General features: G+C 41.8%; 1 protein-coding gene across 7 annotated transcripts in view; it reads right to left on the reverse strand.

Annotated features, from left to right (window-relative positions):
• The window catches only part of NRG3 (neuregulin 3), a 931214-nt gene that overhangs the window by 16447 nt on the left and 894992 nt on the right, over positions 1-19775 (reverse strand). For all 7 annotated transcript variants that reach the window (XM_040970440.1, XM_040970439.1, XM_040970435.1 and 4 more), the window contains exon 6: positions 15650-15776. In XM_040970440.1, coding sequence (XP_040826374.1) covers positions 15650-15776 — 127 coding nt within the window. The remainder of the gene's footprint in view (positions 1-15649; positions 15777-19775) is intronic.

Genomic DNA, 19775 nt, shown 5'->3' on the forward strand with positions numbered 1-19775 from the left:
GAAAGCAGCCAATCAAAAATAAGCCTGTGGCTGCATCCATGTGCACCAGGAAAATGCAATGAATACTAAGACTGCGTATAAATGTCAGGATGGAATGTGTGTGTGTGTGTGTGTGTGTGTGTGTGTGTGTGTGTGTGTGTGTGTCTCTACTTCAAAATCTCCCAATAAAACAAAATGAAAGTTTGTTTCGGTGCAAAATTTTAAAACTCCATAAAAAATCATTTTTTTAATAATAACCTTTCTATGAATTTTTTGAAGGCCCTCTGATGCATATTTTGCTTTGTGTTTATATAAACACATGCATGTATATTATGTATGTGGATAAACAGAACAAAATTTCAAAACTTCTTTGACAGGCAGATTTGCAGAAATAGAAGACAGGTGGACAGAGATATCTTTGATTTGCTAGTTCACTTCCAGATGGCTGCAACAAGAGGGTCGGAGTCATGCTGAAGCCAGGAGCTAGGAGCTTCTTCTGGGTATTCCATATGGGTGCGGGATCCCAGGCACCTGTGTCGCCTCCTGCTGCTTTTCAGGGATATTACTGAGGAGCTATATGGCAAGTGGAGCTGCTGGGACACAAACTGGCACCTGTTTAAGACACTGAGTTTGCAACTGGCAGCTCTATTCCTTGTACCACATCCCTGACCCCAGGAAGAACATATGTTTTGTGCACATATGTACATGTTTTCATGCATCCACTCAGATTTTTTTTTATTTTAAAGATTTACTTATTTTTAATTGCAAAGTCAGTTATACAAAGAGGAGGAGAGAGAGGAAGATCTTCTTCCCATTGATTCACTCCCCAAGTGTCCGCAATGGAGTTGTGGAGTCTCTTCCGGATCTCCCACGTGGGTGTGGGGTCTCCAAGGCTTTGAGCCATCCTCGACTGCTTTCCCAGGCTACAAGCAGGGAGCTGGATGAGAATCAGGGTTGCTGGGATTAGAACCGACGTCCATATGGGATCTTGGCACATTCAAGGAGATGATTTAAGCCGCTGGGCTACCATGCCAGGCCCCCACTGGGATTTTTCACAAACAAAACAGGGGTGGATATTTGATGCAGAGGTTAAAATTCTAGATGGAATGCCTTCAGGTCACAGCAGTGGCTTTCTTCGTGATCCTGGCTTCCAGGTAACACATGCATGGGGCAACAAATGACAGCTCAAGTGCTTGGGTGCCTGCGCCTCCAAGTGGGAGACCCGGACTGAATTCCCCAGCTCCTGGCTTCGCCTGACCGATCCCAGCTGTTGTAGACATTGGGAAGGAAAGCCAGTGGATAGGAGCTCAGTCTCTCTCTGAGCTTCCCTCCCTTTTGAATTAATTAATACACAATTTAACAATGAAATACCAATCATATTTTATTCTTGGAGAAAAGTACAGGTGTTTAAAGCAATGGAAACTGGAATAAATGTCATGGTGCACCAAATAAAAAATACATGATGTTATCTACCGTTAAGATTGAAGCACCGCAGTGATTTTCTTTATCAGCACTTCCAAAGGCAACCACATAGTGGCAGTAGTGATCACTAGAACTAGAATCCGCCTTCTACAGCACAAGTTGGTAGAAGCTGGTCATTTTTCAAAGGGAGTAAATGAACAGCACACACCCACTCAAAAAGAATATTTGGAGATAAAGGGATAATTTGGGGGAAAATGATTACTTTCAACAACTCCAAGTAATAAAGATCCAATATGACGGAAATACTCCCAACATGTCCTATGTTTCCAGTTAGGCCTGCGTATTGCAAACCATGCTCAGATTTTTACCGCCTCAGAAGTACACCAAGTTCCTACAGTCGGACACAGCCACACAACACATCATCTCATGTTTTCTGCCAGAGAAAGGTGGGAAATAGCATTTTACAATACACACAGAGTTCCCTCCATAAGTGTGTATTTGTCAATGTGCAAGACTTCAGCAGAGTCTTAATCTCACACAAGAGAATGCCATTTTCCCAACTGCAGCCCACAGGAGCCATCGTGTTTCCCGTAAGAAGACAAACACTTGTGAAAGGCACAACCCAGGGGTGCATATCCAATAAAGGATTAAAGGTAATCAGAATGTTAACAGGTATCCATTGCCTCCACCCTCCCTTAATACCACATTGGGATGGCACTAGAACAGAACTGAATACCAGCCAGGAAAAGTCGCAAGACACAGATTCTATTGTTGGTTTGGCTTGTTTGCCTGTTAACTCATTCTATTTAAGAAGTTCTTAGAATGAAAAGAGAGCAAACTAGCAAAAATTTCAAAACCAATGAAGTAAACAAAAGCATTCCAGAACTTGAAAACTATCATTTAAAGCTATAGCAAACATTGACAGAAATTCATTTACTTTCAGACACTTTATACCAAAGCCCTATTTACTGTGTTTCCTATTATTCAACATACTATCTTTAACTTCCGATAAAATATCATAAGGTATACTGGAAATGCCTGCAATCTGAAGAGACAATTAAGCATAAGAATTAATGTAAGAATGATGAGATGGGGATTTGAAATAATTATTAAAATATGCTATAATTTCTAAACTAAAATGTGGGTGGGCAGTATCTAAGAAGATTGTTGCTGTAAGCAGAGAGGAGAAACCTCTAAGAAAAAATCAAAGGTCCATGTCAGGAATAAGCACGTTGTAACTAAAATGATGGATGCAGATCATAGATCAATTGCGTCAATAGACCCAAAAAAGGAAGAAAGAGAACCATGAACGACTAATTCAGAACTATAGGACAATTTCAGAAGGTGTGACAGATGCGTAGTTCAAGAATGAAACACAGAACAGTTTGAATAGTTACCAAGAATTTCAAAATGAACAGGAGACAACGCACTGTAGGTATAGATGCATCAGGAAACACGACTGCCAGAAGCTTTCAACATGGATGAAACAAGGAAAGGTCAACCAATTTGCATAGTTAGGAAACAAACTTTAATATAAACACAGAGAATAAAGGTAAAGGGGCAACAAAAGATGCATCATGCCAGCAATAATAGAAATAAAACTGAAGTTTTATCCATTTTTACTAAAACAGATATTAAATTCGGTAAATTCATGAGAGGAAAAAAAGGATTAAAAGCCATGATTTATCTGATACTAAGGAAATCACTTCTCCAAGAAGATATAATAATGATTAACATTCACATACCTGACAACTAAGCACCAAAAAGATAAAAATTAATAAAACCACAAAGAGAAATAGAAAAACAATGTCCGTCAAAATATGTGAAAAGTTTAACACCCATCTACGAGCAATTCATAGATTCTTAGAGGGGTAAATTTGGAAAGATAATAGTTGATCTAAACAGTACTTTACATCAAGTTAATCTGATAAACAGTTGGAAAATTATCTTCCTAAATAGTAGAATACACTTGCATCTCAGGATTACAAGGGATATTAGCCAAGAAAAATGCCATCTGTTGATTATAAACCATATGTTATGAAACTAAAGACAAATAGGAATCATAAAGTATATGTTCTCTGGCTTCTCTATAAGAGAGTTGGAACAGTCTCAAAGTAGTTGGAGATTGAAAATTGTGACTATAGATATAAGAGTGAATAAAGAAGTCTCGACTGATAATGAATCATACTTTTAACTATCTAAAATTAAAATAAAACTTACCAAAATTTGTGAAAGGTAAGGATAGCAGCTATGAGCAGTACATTTATACAACTAAACTTACATATTGAAAAAAGAGGGAAAAGTCCTATAATCAATAACCTCAGGTTACTTAGTTTCCGGCCTAGGAGGCCACCACATGAAGAGCAATGTAAGTCTAAAACAAAGTAGAGGTAGTAAAAAATAGCCAAGGTGAAGCCAGAGATTGAAAACGAATGGAGAAATCAACAACAAAAAAGCTGATTCTTTGAAAAGACCTATAATGTTGATGAATCTCCAGGCACACTAACTCAGAACAATTGAATTTCCAGTAGCAGGTGGGAAGGGCGGTCATCACAGCTGATCCCAGGGATGTGAAAGAACAATAACAGAACCCCCCGAGTGACGCTTTGTCATTAAATTTGATAACTTAGTTGACATGGAGCAATTTCTTGAGAGACACAACTACCAAAATTCACACAAGGGCAAACAGGTAAGCTACATGGAACGCTATTTATTGGAGAAACACAACTATTAACAAGTAAATATTTTTTTAAGAGGCCCAGGAATCTCAGAAAGGAATATAGGTTCTGAGAAGGAAGTCTAACTATTTCACAAACTCACAGGGCCGGGGGTGGAGAGGGAGTGCTGTCCTCAGCATCTTTGGAAATAAATGGAGGATGAAAGCTTAAGGGCAGAAGCGTTGTATGTGAGCACCTGTCTTCTTGTCAAACTTGTACAATGTCTGAATATACCACGTATAACATTCAGATACTCTCACATGCATATCAGGGACTTGACAGTTAAGTACATTGGAAGTTAGGTAGTGGGAGCCGTGCTTTTCACTAATGGGGTAGGAATTTATAGATGAGCAGCTCAAACGATCTGTGTGATAACTGATCAGAGTTGGGGATGACATCAGCAGGAACTCATATTTATCCCAATATAGACATAGATGGATTTATAAAAATATACATAATTATTAACGTTTGTGTGTGTGTTTTAGTGAGAGAGAGATGTTTGCTCTGTCTGCGGAGGGGACCTAGAAGCAAGGTGCTTCCAGAAGCAATGAGCTCTCAAGCTCCAGGCCTTGTTTCCAGTAGCATTCTGCAACAAAAGGAACCAGGGTTCTAGAGAGAAACATCTCACCTTAGAACTGGGATAGCAGACAAGGTAAATCTGAGGAATCTTGTAAAACTACCTCCCCATGCCCTTCTTCCCAACACAAGAAAACCTCACTAAAAGGACTCAGGTCAACTCAAAAGGCCCATCAGTGACCAAAGCTGAAAAAGCGTCATCAGGAATCAGTAATATTTGACTTGAGTCCCTTAGAGTCAAGTATACAGTGCATTTTCATGAGTTCACAATGATACAAATAAATGAGTGGAAAATTCAAACATAAATGGGAGAAAAGAAGCAACCCCTTTGCAGTGGTGTTCCTCTCAGTGAAATGTAGATGGCCCACCATCAGGAGGGCATAGACTAACACATTAACACATTGTCACTTTCTTCTTAAAACTGCTCTACGCAAAAGGAAATCACTGACTCTTTTTCAAGATTTAATTTATTTATTTGAAAGGAAGAGTGACAGAGAGGAAGGGAGTGAAAGGAAAAGAGATTTTCAGTCCACCGGTTCATTTCCCGAACGGCCACAATGGACAGATTGAGGGAAGGAGCCAGGAACTTGGTCCAGGTCTTCCCCAGGGACAGCAGGAGATGAAGTACTTGGTATATCTGCTGCTTTCCTAAGCACATTCTCAGGGAGTTGGTTTGGAAGTGAAACAGCTAGGTCTTGAACAGGCTCTCTGATAAGGCATGCTGGCGTTGCAAATGGTGCCTTAATTTACTGCAGCACATGCCAGCCCGTGATAAAACTTAACAGTTTAGAAACCTGACAAATACCATGTCAGACATGCAGAAATAGTAAACATCACAAATCGTATGAATGGTGTGTACTCTTAACATGATGTAACAGAAAAAAAAATGGCACTTTTTGTCTGAAAACCCTGTAATCCTAATAGAATCATCAGGAAAACATCAATTCCCAGTAGACATGCGTCAAACCAAACACTTGTCTGGTACTACACAGAGCTTGCAACGTCACAAAAAGAAAGAAACTCTGACAAACTCCCAGCCAGAGTCTAAGGAAATGGTTATCATTACAGTACTTTGGATGGGTTTGGAAGAGAGATAGCCTTCGGGTGAAAACAGGATGTCCGAATACACTATCATCGGCATCGGTTCACTAACTTTAACAATACGTGCACCAGCAGGCTTCTATGTAATGTGCATCATAGGAGTATGTAAGAACTCCCTGTAACATCTTCTCAGGCTTTCTGTAAATCAAAAATGTGCCAAGTGTAAAATAGACTTAAAAACATGAAGATTTAGTCTAAAAAGCAAAATAGCAACATGTGTACACATACCCACAGGGGGAGGAGAGAAGGAGGGAGTGGCAGAGATGGAGAGAAAGAGAGAGAGAGAGAGATTGGAATCCGCTTCCCCTAGTTTCCTGGGTAGCTCAACTGGAGGCTCTGAAGGTGCAGACCCCACTTTGCAAAACGGTCAGTTGTCACCATCCCCTTCTCAGTTACCGTTGGATGTTTAAGCTCTATGCTGAGAGCATTATCACAATCCCTTTCAGAGCCGGGGGATTTTTGGGTTCTAGCTAAACTCCAGATTCCAACTTCCCACTAGCGAGTGCCCTTGGAGGCAGCAGGTGATGCTGGACAAGGAGCCCGCTCGCCATACGGGAGAGCTTCTGGGTCCTTGCTTCAGCCTGGCCCAGATCTCAGAGTTCCTGGGAAGTGATCTGGTGAGTGAGAGATCCCTCTACCTGCCTTTCAAATTAACTGATTAATAATTGCTTTTTCTTTTTTGTTGTTGTTTTTGTTTTCGTTTGAGGAGTGAAGACCTGTGTATTGTTACCAGCAGAGCACACCCCTCATGAGGGTCAGGTTCTCCAAACAGCTGAACTCTCCACACCCTTCTAAATTTTAAGTTTGGCCGTGGATCCCAAAGGCTGGACATAGATCCTGGGTGTTTTAGGATCCCAAGTGGAGTAATGTGCAGATTGTCAAGTGAATAACTGGTAGGGAGAAGCCACAGTCCGTTCCTGGTCTCCTCAGCATGAGTTTAAGTGATTTCCTTTGAAACAGACCCCCCTCCCCGCCGCCCCATAAGTCTTGGTTAACATTGTTGTCTCAGTCCTTCCATTGGCTTTCCCTGCAAGCCCCACCTTCCCCGGTGCTGGGACTCTCCTGCTCCCTCACCTACTTGCCCCTAACACCTTGTTGATGGTGTACTGAAATCAATAGACCCATCAAATGAAACAGGAACACGTTGCCAGGGGATGAATGGCATCGCTGTTTCCAGGACTGCCACATGCACGCCGCTGGAGTCAGAAGGTTAAATGAAAGTGGTTCAATTTGGAATAGCAGTGTTGACAGGGCTGATAATCACCTGGTCAACAACCCCAGGCGATAAAGGCAAGAGGGAGGAGAACTTCAAGTGCACGGAAGCCTCTGCCTCTTTGTGTTGTTCCCAGCACATCTTTGTGTCAAAAAGTTACTGACCGCTGGTCTGACTTATGAGCCCAGAGGATGGGAAAACTGAATAGTTATGACATGGTTTTCCAAAGAGATTTCATCTGCCTTTCAAATGCAAATAGTTCTAAACAACTTGACCATTTTTTTTTGAGATGTTTGTATCATGCAAAAGAGCAGAAAAAATTATGCAATTCTCTCAAATGAGCCTATTTCCTCTAAGGCAAAATAATTTAACTGGAGACTCTCCAGATGCGAGTAGCGTTAAGTATCCCAACCCCGCTGCAACCCACAGCCCACAGCCAGGTGGCTATCTCACCAGGTGAGAACCTTCTCAGAAAGGTTGTTGCTGTTTCTGCTGTCACACTGACTCCTCAATCTGCTTACTGAAAGCTCAGCTGGCACAGTCCATGTTTGGTCATAGGCCTTGTCACACTGGAGTGTTCTCGTTCCTTTATGCGATTGCTTGCTTACTACCTGTTGCTCACAGTAAGCTCCCTGAGAGTACGGAGTGTCAGCAATCTCAGACATCATTGTAGCCTTGATCCTTACTAGGTACAGTTCAATACTTACTAATCGCTGACTCTCTGAACAAATAGATGCAACAATACACATTGAATCAACAGGTTATAAATTGGTGCTTAAAGCAAGAAATCTTGGTTTAGACCAGAACTATTAAAATGAGCCTTAATTAATACTACAAATAGCTGATTTTTTTTCCCCTCAATCACCCAATATGGACAATTTGATGCAATTTAAGCTTCCCAGGCAGTACCTAACACATAGCAACATTCTGTAGTGTTCAGAAAAAACAAATAAGCAATTAATTCTCTGAAAACTGCGAAGACAATGGAAGACATTAAACTCTGCTTCCCTTTGTTGTGCACATATTATCTCTGAATCTTTCTCATTGCTCAAGGTATCCTATAAACCTTTCTTGTTTTAATGTATTTTAAAATATTTACTGTAAACACAGATTTACAGAGAGAAGGAGAGACAGGAAGATCTTACATTTGCCAGTTCACTCTCCAAGTGGCTGCAATGGCTAGAGCTGAGCTGATCCAAAGCCAGGGGCCAGGATCCTCTCCTGGATCTCCCACATGGGTGCAGGGTCCCAAGGACTTAGCTGGTTTCCCAGGCCACAAGCAGGAAGCTGGATGGAAAGTAGAACAGCTGGGACAAGAACTGACTCTCATGTGGGATGCTGGAGCAGGTAAGGTGAGGATTTTGACACTAGGTCATCATACAGAATCTAAATCTATCTTTCTTAAGATGGATCTTTGGCAAAGCAGGCATTTTATATAACTAACTCTGTATAGTATCTTTTCATCTTCAGAGAGAACAAAAGACCACTTCTCTTTTGATGACTTCTCTTTATGGTCCCTGAGCCAGGTTAAGAATTCCCTTCTGTTCCTTGGATGGTGTTGGAGATGATAATTCAATCCTGAGTCCTTTCATCCTTCATCTGTCTGAGTCACGGATAATTGGCTGGCAAATGGCCGGAGACACCTAGATGTGTCTAAAGCAATACTAGATCTCTCCACTGCAGTGGGGCATCTGCATCAAGCATAATCAGGGTATCTTGTTGCTTTACCTTTCAAATGTTCCACACCTTAATAAATGACTGTAGGTCAAACCCTTCTCCAGGAATGCTTAATGGATTTAAGGGAATGCCAAAGTAGGCAATCTATTTGTTAAACAGTGCTTTTTGCCAAGAAGTTCAAGTACTTAACCTGGGCTTTAAGAAAAAACAAAGATTTACCAGACAGGTTTAGAGAGCTGGACATTTTCCTTCCAAGGATGACAGCACTTGGGATAACCTGTCACCCTAGAAATAAATGTCTTTAGCAACAAGCTTAGTAATGGAACTAGGGGTTCTGAATTTCCCCGTGGTCACATTTGCAGCTTAAGCATAGACACTGGATTTCTCATCACTCTTGACATTTTGGGGAGGACGTTTTGTTTTACAAGGTTGTTGAATGTTCTAGAATGCATATCAGTAGACCTTGCCTCTATCCATTAGAATTCTGTAGCATTCTGCCTCCTAGTTATAACAGCTAAAGTGTTCCAGACAACTGCAAAAGATATAGCATTGTCTATTTACTCAGTATCCAGCAGAAGCAACGTTGCAAACAGCAGGTGTTTTGATGGTTAAGTCACTGCTTGGGATACCAACCAGGTATCAGAATGCCTGAACTGGAGCATCCCTTTTCTTTTCTATGTAGTTTCTTCCTGGTGTGCATCCTGGGAGGTGTCAGGTAGCAGCTAGCGTCCTTGGGCCCCAGATGGACTGAAGTCTTAGTGCCGGGCTTCAACTGAGGAATAACTCAACAGATGAAAGATCTGTATTTCTCTGGCTTTCATCTGTATTTTTCTGGCATTTCAAATAAAAGTAACTGAATAAAACTTTTAAAAAGTAACTTTGCAAGTTTTCCAATTTGCATGCATAGATGTAAATTCTTTGTTGCTAAGACTAAATAAAACAATATGTTTACATTTAGTATGAAACCATGTAAAAAGTAACTTCAAAAAGCTTGTGGAAAATGCAATTAAAAGATAAGCTTGTTTTGGCTTTCCAGAATGTTCAAATTCACGCATTTGAGGACTGTCTTTAAAATTCTGGAAAAGCACAGATTTCAAAATGTCTTAACAAAATCTGTTTATCTTTTCATTTCATTTTTTACAAACCCTTTGAAGAACCTACGTAAGTATCCTAAGCATACTTATATTCGTTGAAACTGGTATTACTATTTCAGTCATATTAAAAAAAAAAAGGTTTAAAATGGTATGTGAGATGCAAAGAAACAGAAGCAGAAACAGCAAGAGCTCCCTTTGGCTGGCTTGCTCCCTAATTGTCCAAAATGGCTGGGGCTGGAGTAGGCTGAAGATAAGAGCTTGAATACGTGACACATCTTCCTCATCGGAGGCAGGGACCCAAGTACCAGATCCGTCATCTGCTGTTTCCTAGTGTGTGTGTGAACAGGAAGCTAAGCATTTGAAGTGAAGCCAGGACTCAGATCCAAGCAGCATCATACAGGACAGAGGTAGACAAGCAGTGCCTTAACCACTACTCCGAATGCTCATCTAAACCATTCTATATTCTTATCATCATAATTCACAATGACATTTCCTCACAGCTCTTGGCAGAAGGAAACGTTGTAAACCTATATAGGACAAAGGACAAATGCTTCCCCGGCTTTTCTTTGATACATTTAGTTTTTTTTTCTTTTTATTGTATTTAATTATAGGAAAGGCAAAACTACAGAACAAGAGAGAAAGATTGGGAGAGATCTTCTATCTGCAACGAGCTGGGCTGCACCAAGCAGAAGCCAGGTACATGGCATTCCATGCAGGCTTCGCACGTGAATGGCAGGGGCAAAGGTACTCAAAACATCTGCTGCTGCCTCTCCAGGCATATTAATAGATGCTGGATCAGAAGTGAAGCAGCAAGAAACCTAACACTCAGGGGATGCTGGTGTCACAGACAGCAGCTTCACCAGGTAAACCACAAGGTGGGCCTCAAAGACTGTTTCTACATATAAATATGCATTCATATAAAGAGAGAGTAAATAAGTAAAATAGGCAAAGTAATTTGAGAGAGACAGAAAAGGAGAGAAGAAAATAAAGAGAACAGGAGAGCGTTCTCACCCTCTGATTACCACACACCCCAACCCAACTCCATAACAGCTGGGCTAGTCCAGGTGGAAGCCAGGAGGCGGAAATGCAACCCAGGATTGCTGTGCTGGCGGAGGGGACCACAACCCAGGACTGCTGTGCTCTGCTGGTGGAGAGGATCACAAGGCAGGACTGCTGGGCCGGGCTGGCGGAGGGGACCACAACCCAGGACTGCTGGGCCGGGCTGGCAGAGGGGACCACAACCCAGGACTGCTGGGCCAGGCTGGCGGAGGGGACCACAACCCAGGACTGCTGGGCCCGGCTGGCGGAGGGGACCCAACTGCTGGAGTCATTTCTATTGCCTCTGTATTCTGCACAAGTCAGAGTGAGGAGTCAAAGCCACATGTTGAGATGTGAGACCCAAGCATGGTGTAGTAATTTTTACTGCTAGGTCAAACACCTGCCCTTGCATTGTGATGGAGCGGAAAAGCTCTCAGCCACACCAGACTACTACTTTCCCGAAGAATAATTGTCTTGCCTGCTTTTAATTGCAAAGATGTCTTATATACTTCTCTTTATACATCTCTAGGATAGCACTGAAGCAAAGCAAATAGTCTTAGAATGTTCAGTTCATTTCTATGGATTATTAATATCTATTCTTTGCAATTTTTTCTCTAAACCTACAGCATGGAGAATTGCAGTCAAATTGATATTTGCTTCCTATAATGAAATTGTGAGCAAAGGGTATCAACGCATAATTTAGCAAAGAGGAAATCTGAGTAGAAATATATGACTAGAGATTATACTGTACTCTCAAACAGAGAAATGCAAACTTAAAAACAAATATCATTGCCTATTATTAAATTACCAAAAGAAGTTGACAAAGGTATGGCAAACTATTAGAGACCCATATTGCCTTCTAGGTGCTGAAATTGATAAATGCCTTTGTGAAAGCAATCTATTTATTCCTACTTGTCTTGTTAAAAGTCATACAGCACCCTGCGGCCAACCTGGCAATGCATGGGAAGTGGGAGAAGCGAATATTATAAAAAATTATGCATGGATCTCAAGTTTTGCATAAAAGTAAACTTATCTTTTTATCTATTTTTAAAATAATTTTTTTCCATGTTTCTCTTCAATGTACTTTGTACTTCTCAGGATCTTGTTTTTCTCTCTTAAGGTTTATTTTATTTATTTGAAAGGCAGAATTATAGAAAGTAAGGAAGAGGCAGAGAGGGATGGGGAGAGTGATGTGTTTCATCCACTGGTTCACACCTATAATAACCAGGCTAGACAGAAGCCAGGAGTCAGTGTTACCTCCTGAATCTCACATTGGTTCGGCAGGATGTGGATTTGGTCTTCCTTTGCTACTTTCCCCCAGGAAACTAGCAGGGAGATGGACTGGAAGAAGTCATGAGATTCAAACCAACACATAATAGATGCGGATACTACCAGCGGAAGTTCTTTTCCCTGTGCCACAATGCTTGTCCCTCTCAGGATTCTTAAATACCTTTCCTTTATAATCTCTTGCCCCGTACCAGGAAGAAGACGGCTTTTCGCAGCTTTCATTAAGAGAGAAGGCACTTGCATCACTACAATAAACTTTGTGACTCAAGCCTGTTGATCATATTATTCTCCCATACCCAGAATGTTACAATTCCTTTTCCTTCAACCTAAGAGGATGGAAAAATGAAATAAAAACAAAGCTTACCAAGTACTGTTTTTTCATAATATGCAAACTTTCCTGAGTTTTTGAAATTCCTTCTATGCATTGATGTCAAAGCCATTTAACATTTTTTTTTTATTTATTTGGGAGAGATGGGGGAAGGGGAGAAAGGGAATAGGGGAAGAGAGAGAGCAATCTCCCATCTTCTGCTTATTGCTATAATGCACGCAAACACTGTAGGCTGGGCTGGGAGCCAGAAACTCAACTCAACACTCCCCAGAGAGAGGCAGAAATCTATTTAATTTTAAATGGATTTATTTGAATGACAGAAAGAGAGAGAGAGAGAGAGAGAAAGAGAGAGAATGTGTAGGGGAAGGAGACAAAAAGAAAGAGAAAACTTTTCCATCTACTGGCTCACCCCCTAAATGGCTGAAAGGCCGGGAATTCCATCCAGGTCTTCCACATGAATGCCTGTGTCCCAAGCACAATGGCCACATTCTGTTGTTCCCAGACATGTTACAAGGTTGCTGGAGTGGAACTGGAGCAGCCTGGACTCAAAGCAGTGTTCATACTGGATATAAGCATTACAGGTGGTGACGTCACTCACTTTGCCACACTGCTGTCTGCAAGATCATCGCTTGATCAGTTACCGTTGTTTCCCTTTCCCAACATGAAAAAGAAGCTGGTTTGGGAACTGGAATAGGTCATCAGACCCTGGTGCTTAATCATTAGATAAAACCCCACACTCCTGGTTTCAGTACAGAGAGACAAACAGAATGAGATCTTACATCCACTGGTTCACGCCCATCATCGCCACAATGGCCAGAGTTGGGGCAGACTAAAGTTAGGAGCCAGATGTGTGCTCTGAGTCTCCCACATGGGTACAGGGACCCAAGCATTTGGATCATCCTCCACTGCTTTCCCAGGTGCATGAGCTGGGAGCTAAGTTGGAGCACCCAAGGGCACAAATTGGTGTCAATATGGGATCCTACAATTGGCTAAGCAGAAGTCAGGAACTCAGCAATCTTATTCAGTTTCGCATGTGGATAGCATGATTCAAGCGTGTGGTTTTTCATCTGATACCTTCCTGAGTATACCTGCAGGACCCTGGATCAAAAGCAGTGGGTCCAGGATTAAACTGACACTTGATTCGAGAATGGGCACCCCACACAGGGCTTAACCCACTGGATCACAACACCCATGCTGACCTAAATTTTTTGACAAGATTCCCTGAGACCTCATTTAGAAACACCTTCCCTTGACCTAAAAAAAAAAAATCTACTAACCTTCAGCACAAATGATTTCATTCATCTGATTTCCCATTTTCCAACCAAAAGACTTGCACAAATGCTCACATTGTTCCGAACAGTTAAGGGCTGTGTCCACAGCATGGCCCTACCCTTCCTGAAAATGCCTGCCTGAAAATGAAAATACAAGATGAGAGAAAGAACTGAAGGTTTGCTCTGGCCAACAGCTGAAGACAGACTCTGAAAAAGTCCAGCAGCCCGGAGCATACAGCTGCTACCCCCAGCAGTGTCTTTCTTAAGATCCTGAGACTCATTCCCGTGAAGTGCAGTTGTTTCTTCCAAGTTCTCCACAGGAAGGTAGACTCCTAACTTCCATGCCTGCCAGCTAACAGACACATTACCAGCCTAATGACATTTACTTTTGACCACCTCTTTGTAATTTTCACTTCTTTGACTCTGCCCAGGATTACAGTTGCCCCCTCCGATCCTGCATTCTCTTTCAAAGGCTCAATCACCCCCCTCTGTGCACGTGGAAGCTCAACCACAACGCCTTCCTTTCTCAAAGGCAAGAGTGTGTCACTGAGAGTAAAATCTGTCCCCCTCACTTTCCCTGGAGTGCTCTGTGTTTAGGTTTGACAGGAGCGGTTGCTAAAGAATCAAAACCCCAGCACGGTGGTGGTGGTCAGTGAATGATGGGATTATACTCGTTAGAAATCATTAGCAAAAGCTTCTTTTTTTCCTGTTTCTGCAAAGAACAATCTGCACATTGCAATGAATAAAAGTTTAACAAAACTTTGCTGGGAAGCAATTCTGGTTTGTGAATTCCACATTAAACCATCTAAGTACAGCTGTTATGCGCATCATAATGGTGACTTTGAAGAATGATTTCTCAGAATCACAAAATGATGTATAAATTCTTGGCAACTGAAGCATTTGGGAGGATGTGAATATGTCCTGGGTGATTGCCTATTATACCCAAATACTATGTTTATAGCGTGGTCCATGTGCCTTCGTTTTGTGCTTTAGAATCTGAAAGCACATTCATGTGGGAGCAAAAGGAATATTTCTGCATGTATTAGTGTTCTGTTGTCTTTAATTTGGTGTTTTGTGATATATCTCAGTGAAGAGCAAAGATACCTTATGTAACAGAACAAACTCTATGGATGAAATAGATAAAATTTGTTCCCTTTATCAATACATTTAATTAAATACAAAAATAAAGAAAAGAACAGCTCGACAAAAAGATGTAGGAGGAAAAGAATTTTCATTTAACTTCATTTCTGGAGTCTGAGCCTGGGGTTAAAATGGGGTCATCTCCCAGGTCTCAGCCCTGACTCTTCCCGCCCCAAGAGCTCGGAGTTTCCTGAACCTAATACCATGCGCTTTTGGCACTCCGTGGGTTTAATCTTTCTCTGTTCTTGCCTTTCACTCTTAGCCTTTTGACTCTCAGATGAACCTTTCAAGTCCTTCAAAATCCAATCCAAGTTACGGTCTGCTGAGAGACTGCCTCTGACTCCGCACCCAAGCTTTCTCCCCTCTCCTCAGCCTCCTCTTCCCTAACCCTGCTGCCCCATCGCCTTTTAGCTGCACCCTCCCTTGGGTTCTTGTAGCATCTACATTTCTTAATTGCCACAGATCAGGGAGTATCATATCCCTGGTGTCAAATACTATCCCTCGCCCAATGCTGGGTTTCAATACATGTTTCTAGGACTAACAGCTGAAGTTTGCATTACTATCAAAGATTAATTTACATTGCAGATTGCAAACAGGAGCTGGGAGATTTAACTGTCCTTTGTTTCATTCAATATATATGCAAAAAAAAACAGATGCATACACACACACACACACACACACACAGATAAGAAGGATGATCCAAGCACAGAACTACAAAGTGCTAAAACATATCCTAGTTAGATCCTGGATGTCCCTGCCCCGGAGTGCTACAATGGGAAGAGGAATGGAATGGACAGGGCACTTACATTTTGCAGCTGCACGTGGCTTTTCATCAGGCTCTCTGACTTTGACATTGTGCTGGATTCTTTGAGACTGTAGTTTTTACCATTTTGTGGCTCTTTCAGCTGCTCTTGGATTTGCTTAGCTTGTTTCCTGTAGGTGTAAATGAACACATGTGTAAATATTTGCATGAAGATTTATCCTGTCCTCTTTCCTGAAATTCGTTCATGTTTGACATCTGTATTTGTCATTTGTTAGAAAAACTCGGTTAACAAACAGAATCCTTCTCTCATTTTCAACCGCAGCAAAAATGTTTCCAATTTGTAAGGAACCTGGCATTATCTAACATCGTCTAAGGATTCACACTCTATGATGCTCCAAAGGCAGGCAGAACCACAGGGCAATGTCCTGGACTTCATGCACCCAAGATAGCCAGAACCCTGAAGGCTGAGTTAGGATGGGTGCATGATGTGGAGATGCAAAGGATTGGAGATGATGTGGAGAACTGACCAGAGGCAAACCTTGAAGTTAGGACCTAGAACATACTTGCATATTTCTACTTACATTTGTACAATTCAAGCATGTGTAGCTGATTGTCAAAGTTTGTTCAACTACAACATGCAAACATGTTCACTCACTGTTTAGAAATAGGTTATCGATTGCTATTAACAGCCAAAACATTTTTTTTAAGAATAGTTAACATTTAAAAGATCTAACAATAACAATGGTAATCACCATGCATCGTTTTCAGGGCTTTACAGGTTTCAACTCATTTTTGCTTCATAATAATTCTCTGAGAGGACACCCATTCAGTAGATGAGAAAACTGAGGCACAAGAGAGGTAAGTCATAGTTCAGGTGCATACAGGAAGGAAGAGGTAGAGCTTCGATTGCAGCCAAGTCAACCAGGATGCACAGCGGACATTCTCAACCGCCTTTTGGATCAGCTAAGGCACTCTGCAGAGATTCCCACAGGATCTAAATGGGAAGGCTGAGGTTTCTGTAGGTTTCTGCTCTTCAAGTAAATTGATTCTGCTTGCCCACATATAGTGACTCTTGCTAGGGTCATTCAGAGTCCATACCAAAAGGATTCACTCATTCCCACCAGGTCCTTCACAGCGATGCTCCTTCAGCACAAGAATAGGTACCTAGAAATGGCTCTGTCCGATCATCCCTCTTGAAGCTTGCCTCTCCCTCCAAATTCCTCAGGCAGGATGAGCCATGAACAATGTCCAGCCCCTACGATGTACTTCTCCAGGTAGGCTGCACTCTCAAAACCTGGACTTCTTCTATCACGGAAAAATAAGATTCAAATCCCGGCTCTGCCTCAGTGAGTCTGGCCATCCCGATGATTTCCTGCACACCTCTCAGCTTTGGCTTCTTCATCTGTCAATGTGCTTCCTGTGGCAACTAATGTATGAGCACGTACGAGGTTTTCATTTCTGGTCCTTTTCACTATGTCACAGGCTCGTTGCAGAGGAAGGAGAATATTGATCAGAAGGAGATCAATGACCCAACTACATCTCTCATTGGCAAGTCAGCCGTGTTTCCTGCTGGGCAGTGGTCGCTCCGGGTCTCATCACCCCTTTGAAATTCCAACGCCAGAGAAAGTTTCTCTGCTTGCTGAAATATTTATTTCATCTTTTCACTTAATTGGGGAGATTTTTTTTTTGTCTCCACCATGCTTAGTTGCTTTAATCCAGCTGTAATAATCTACCTAGGTTCTGACAGCTAATCTATAATCTAAATAAGTCTGTCATGTGAGCATTTTAAGAAGCACAGTGAACCACAAAGAAACTAAAAAACCTATCAGGGCTTCATTCAAAAAGCAAGCAGGGGGATGAGCAGCCCTGGAGATTTGGGAAAAATAAACTTCTAAAAGAATTTTCCTCATACCTGAATACATTTCCTAAATCGCCTTGCAACCTGTATTCTATTGGCTCTCCTTTCACTCAAATCTTGACCCGAGCCAAGTGGTCTTTTTTTTTTTTCTGAGCCCAATTAACTGACTTTTATGCTCTCTTATCCCTCCTCTCTCACAAGCATGTACTTGCTGCCAGTTTCCTTGTTTTCCTGAGCAAAGGGGAACAGAGGTGAGGACTGGATTGTGATAGTAGCATCCTTTGCTCTCCTGTGAGAGCAATCACTCTGGGCAAGCCAAAACACAGGTGTTATAGATGGAAGTGAGGCACGGCAGAGCAGCCTGTTGTTAAGGAGTGCTTGAAGTGTTACAGATTGGATTGTGGAGGAAGCATACGCTGAGACAGAGACCACACACAAGGCATTCACTAGTTGGGCTTTTGTGAGCAACACCAGTGCAAGGGAAGGACAGGGAATGAAGCAACTGGGAGCAGAGGAGAGGCTGGGCTGTGAGGCCATTCCAGAACCGGCCTTAGCAAACCTGCATAGTGCTGAGGCTGATGTAATCTTGCCCGGCTAGGCTCACACAAGGTTCTGGGTCTTCAGGGCCTGGTCCTGACCTGTTACTGGAACTGGAGGATGTCAGAAGAAACCTGGGATGGAGAAGGCTAACTTTGTACATCTGGCTTCAGGCACCTGAGAGACTAAGATGTCCACTGCACAGTATCAGAATTCCCATCAGAGGTCATCTGCATGCTGTACCATGATTGAGTCACTCCTGCTTCAGAGGGTGGCTGCCTACACTCAGGGCAGGTTGCGCCATAACTCCATTTTACATTATACCTGTTCTTTTTTTTTTCACTTTCTCTCTTCCAAGATGCCATAATGACCCAATATACACTCTATCTTCCAGAATATCTCCTCTCCAGTTCTTATGTTAGACACGATCATGTCTTCCATTTCCAAAACCCACCAAAAAATCTTATAGTCAGCCCCATTCTCCTTCTTTTATCAGTTGAAAGTAAAGAGAAAACCTAAAAGGCTCTATCGTTTCCATGCCAAATGTTACCAACCAGACCGAATAAGTTCAATTAATAGTTCTAGCTCTATCTGTAGGAACATACCTGTTCAAATTCTTTTACTATGTTTTTTACAGTGAATTGACCCAGTTAACTGACACAAAATCATCTGGTTTCAAGCAAGGGTTCCTCATGTCTGCCTCATCAGGCTATCTACCGTCAAGCTTCCAGCAGATGCTCTACTTATTTCAATATTTTATCCAGTGAGGTCAGAACATGCCAAAGGAAGAAAAAATAGTGAAAATATGAAAGTGGTGGCTTCTCCAAGATTATTGCAACCAGCACAGAAATGACCAAGATAACGAGCGTTTTGGGGAAAACTCAATGTCTGGGCAAATCAGTGCATCCCAGCATGCTGGACAGAAGTTCAACTAAACTTATGTAGACATCAGTGACAGACCTGAGACTATGGAATGAGTGAGCACTTCCGAATAGAAAACACACATATTTCGTGTCATACAACTTCATCATGTGTGCAAAAGTTAGGGGACGTGAAAACAGAACCAATCTACTCTGTTTTTCGCAAGGTTTGGAAATGGGAAGTAGAAATCTAGGAATTCACAAGAGAAACCTATAGCAGGGTGCCATTAAAAAAAAAAAACTTGTATTATTCTCAGCCACGTAGATTTTGGGTGGTTAGTGACAGAAGTGACAATCTTCTCAGGAAAAAAATAATAAGTAACTAGATAAATAAGCATGCCTGGATATTATATTAAATGGAAGAAATACACTCTGATTCTCTGATGAGAACTATGACTCCACGCAGAAAAGGTTTTGCATTTTGTTATAATTTGCATTATTTCTATATTTATGTGTTTTCAATAAATGTGTCTGAAGTAGACAACTTGGTACTCCAAGTCCCTACCCCACTCCCGGTGTCTGTCTACACTGTGTGTCATTATTACACATCTAGACACCTCGCTGAGGCCCTGAGATGTTGGTGCCAGGGTGACTTTCCTGTCCCGAGATGGACACCCTGAAGAAGGAAGCCTCTCGTTAGGCAGCTGTTCTCCTTCCTATAATTACTCCAATTAGTCTTTCACTTAAAGGAGGCACAACTACAGATTATATTCTAAAAATAAGTGATTAACCACATTCTCATGGCAATTTGCAGATTGTTAAATCACCGATTTCTTTTCTATAGCCAGATCTTTAGGGGAGACCTTTCTTCCTTCCTGCCGGGTGTGACCCCTCTTACACATCTGTTCTCAACC

The sequence above is a fragment of the Ochotona curzoniae genome, unplaced genomic scaffold (genome assembly GCF_017591425.1).
Source record: "Ochotona curzoniae isolate NIBS_2020 unplaced genomic scaffold, NIBS_Ocur_1.0 scaffold_4763, whole genome shotgun sequence".
Taxonomy (NCBI): Eukaryota; Metazoa; Chordata; class Mammalia; order Lagomorpha; family Ochotonidae; genus Ochotona; species Ochotona curzoniae.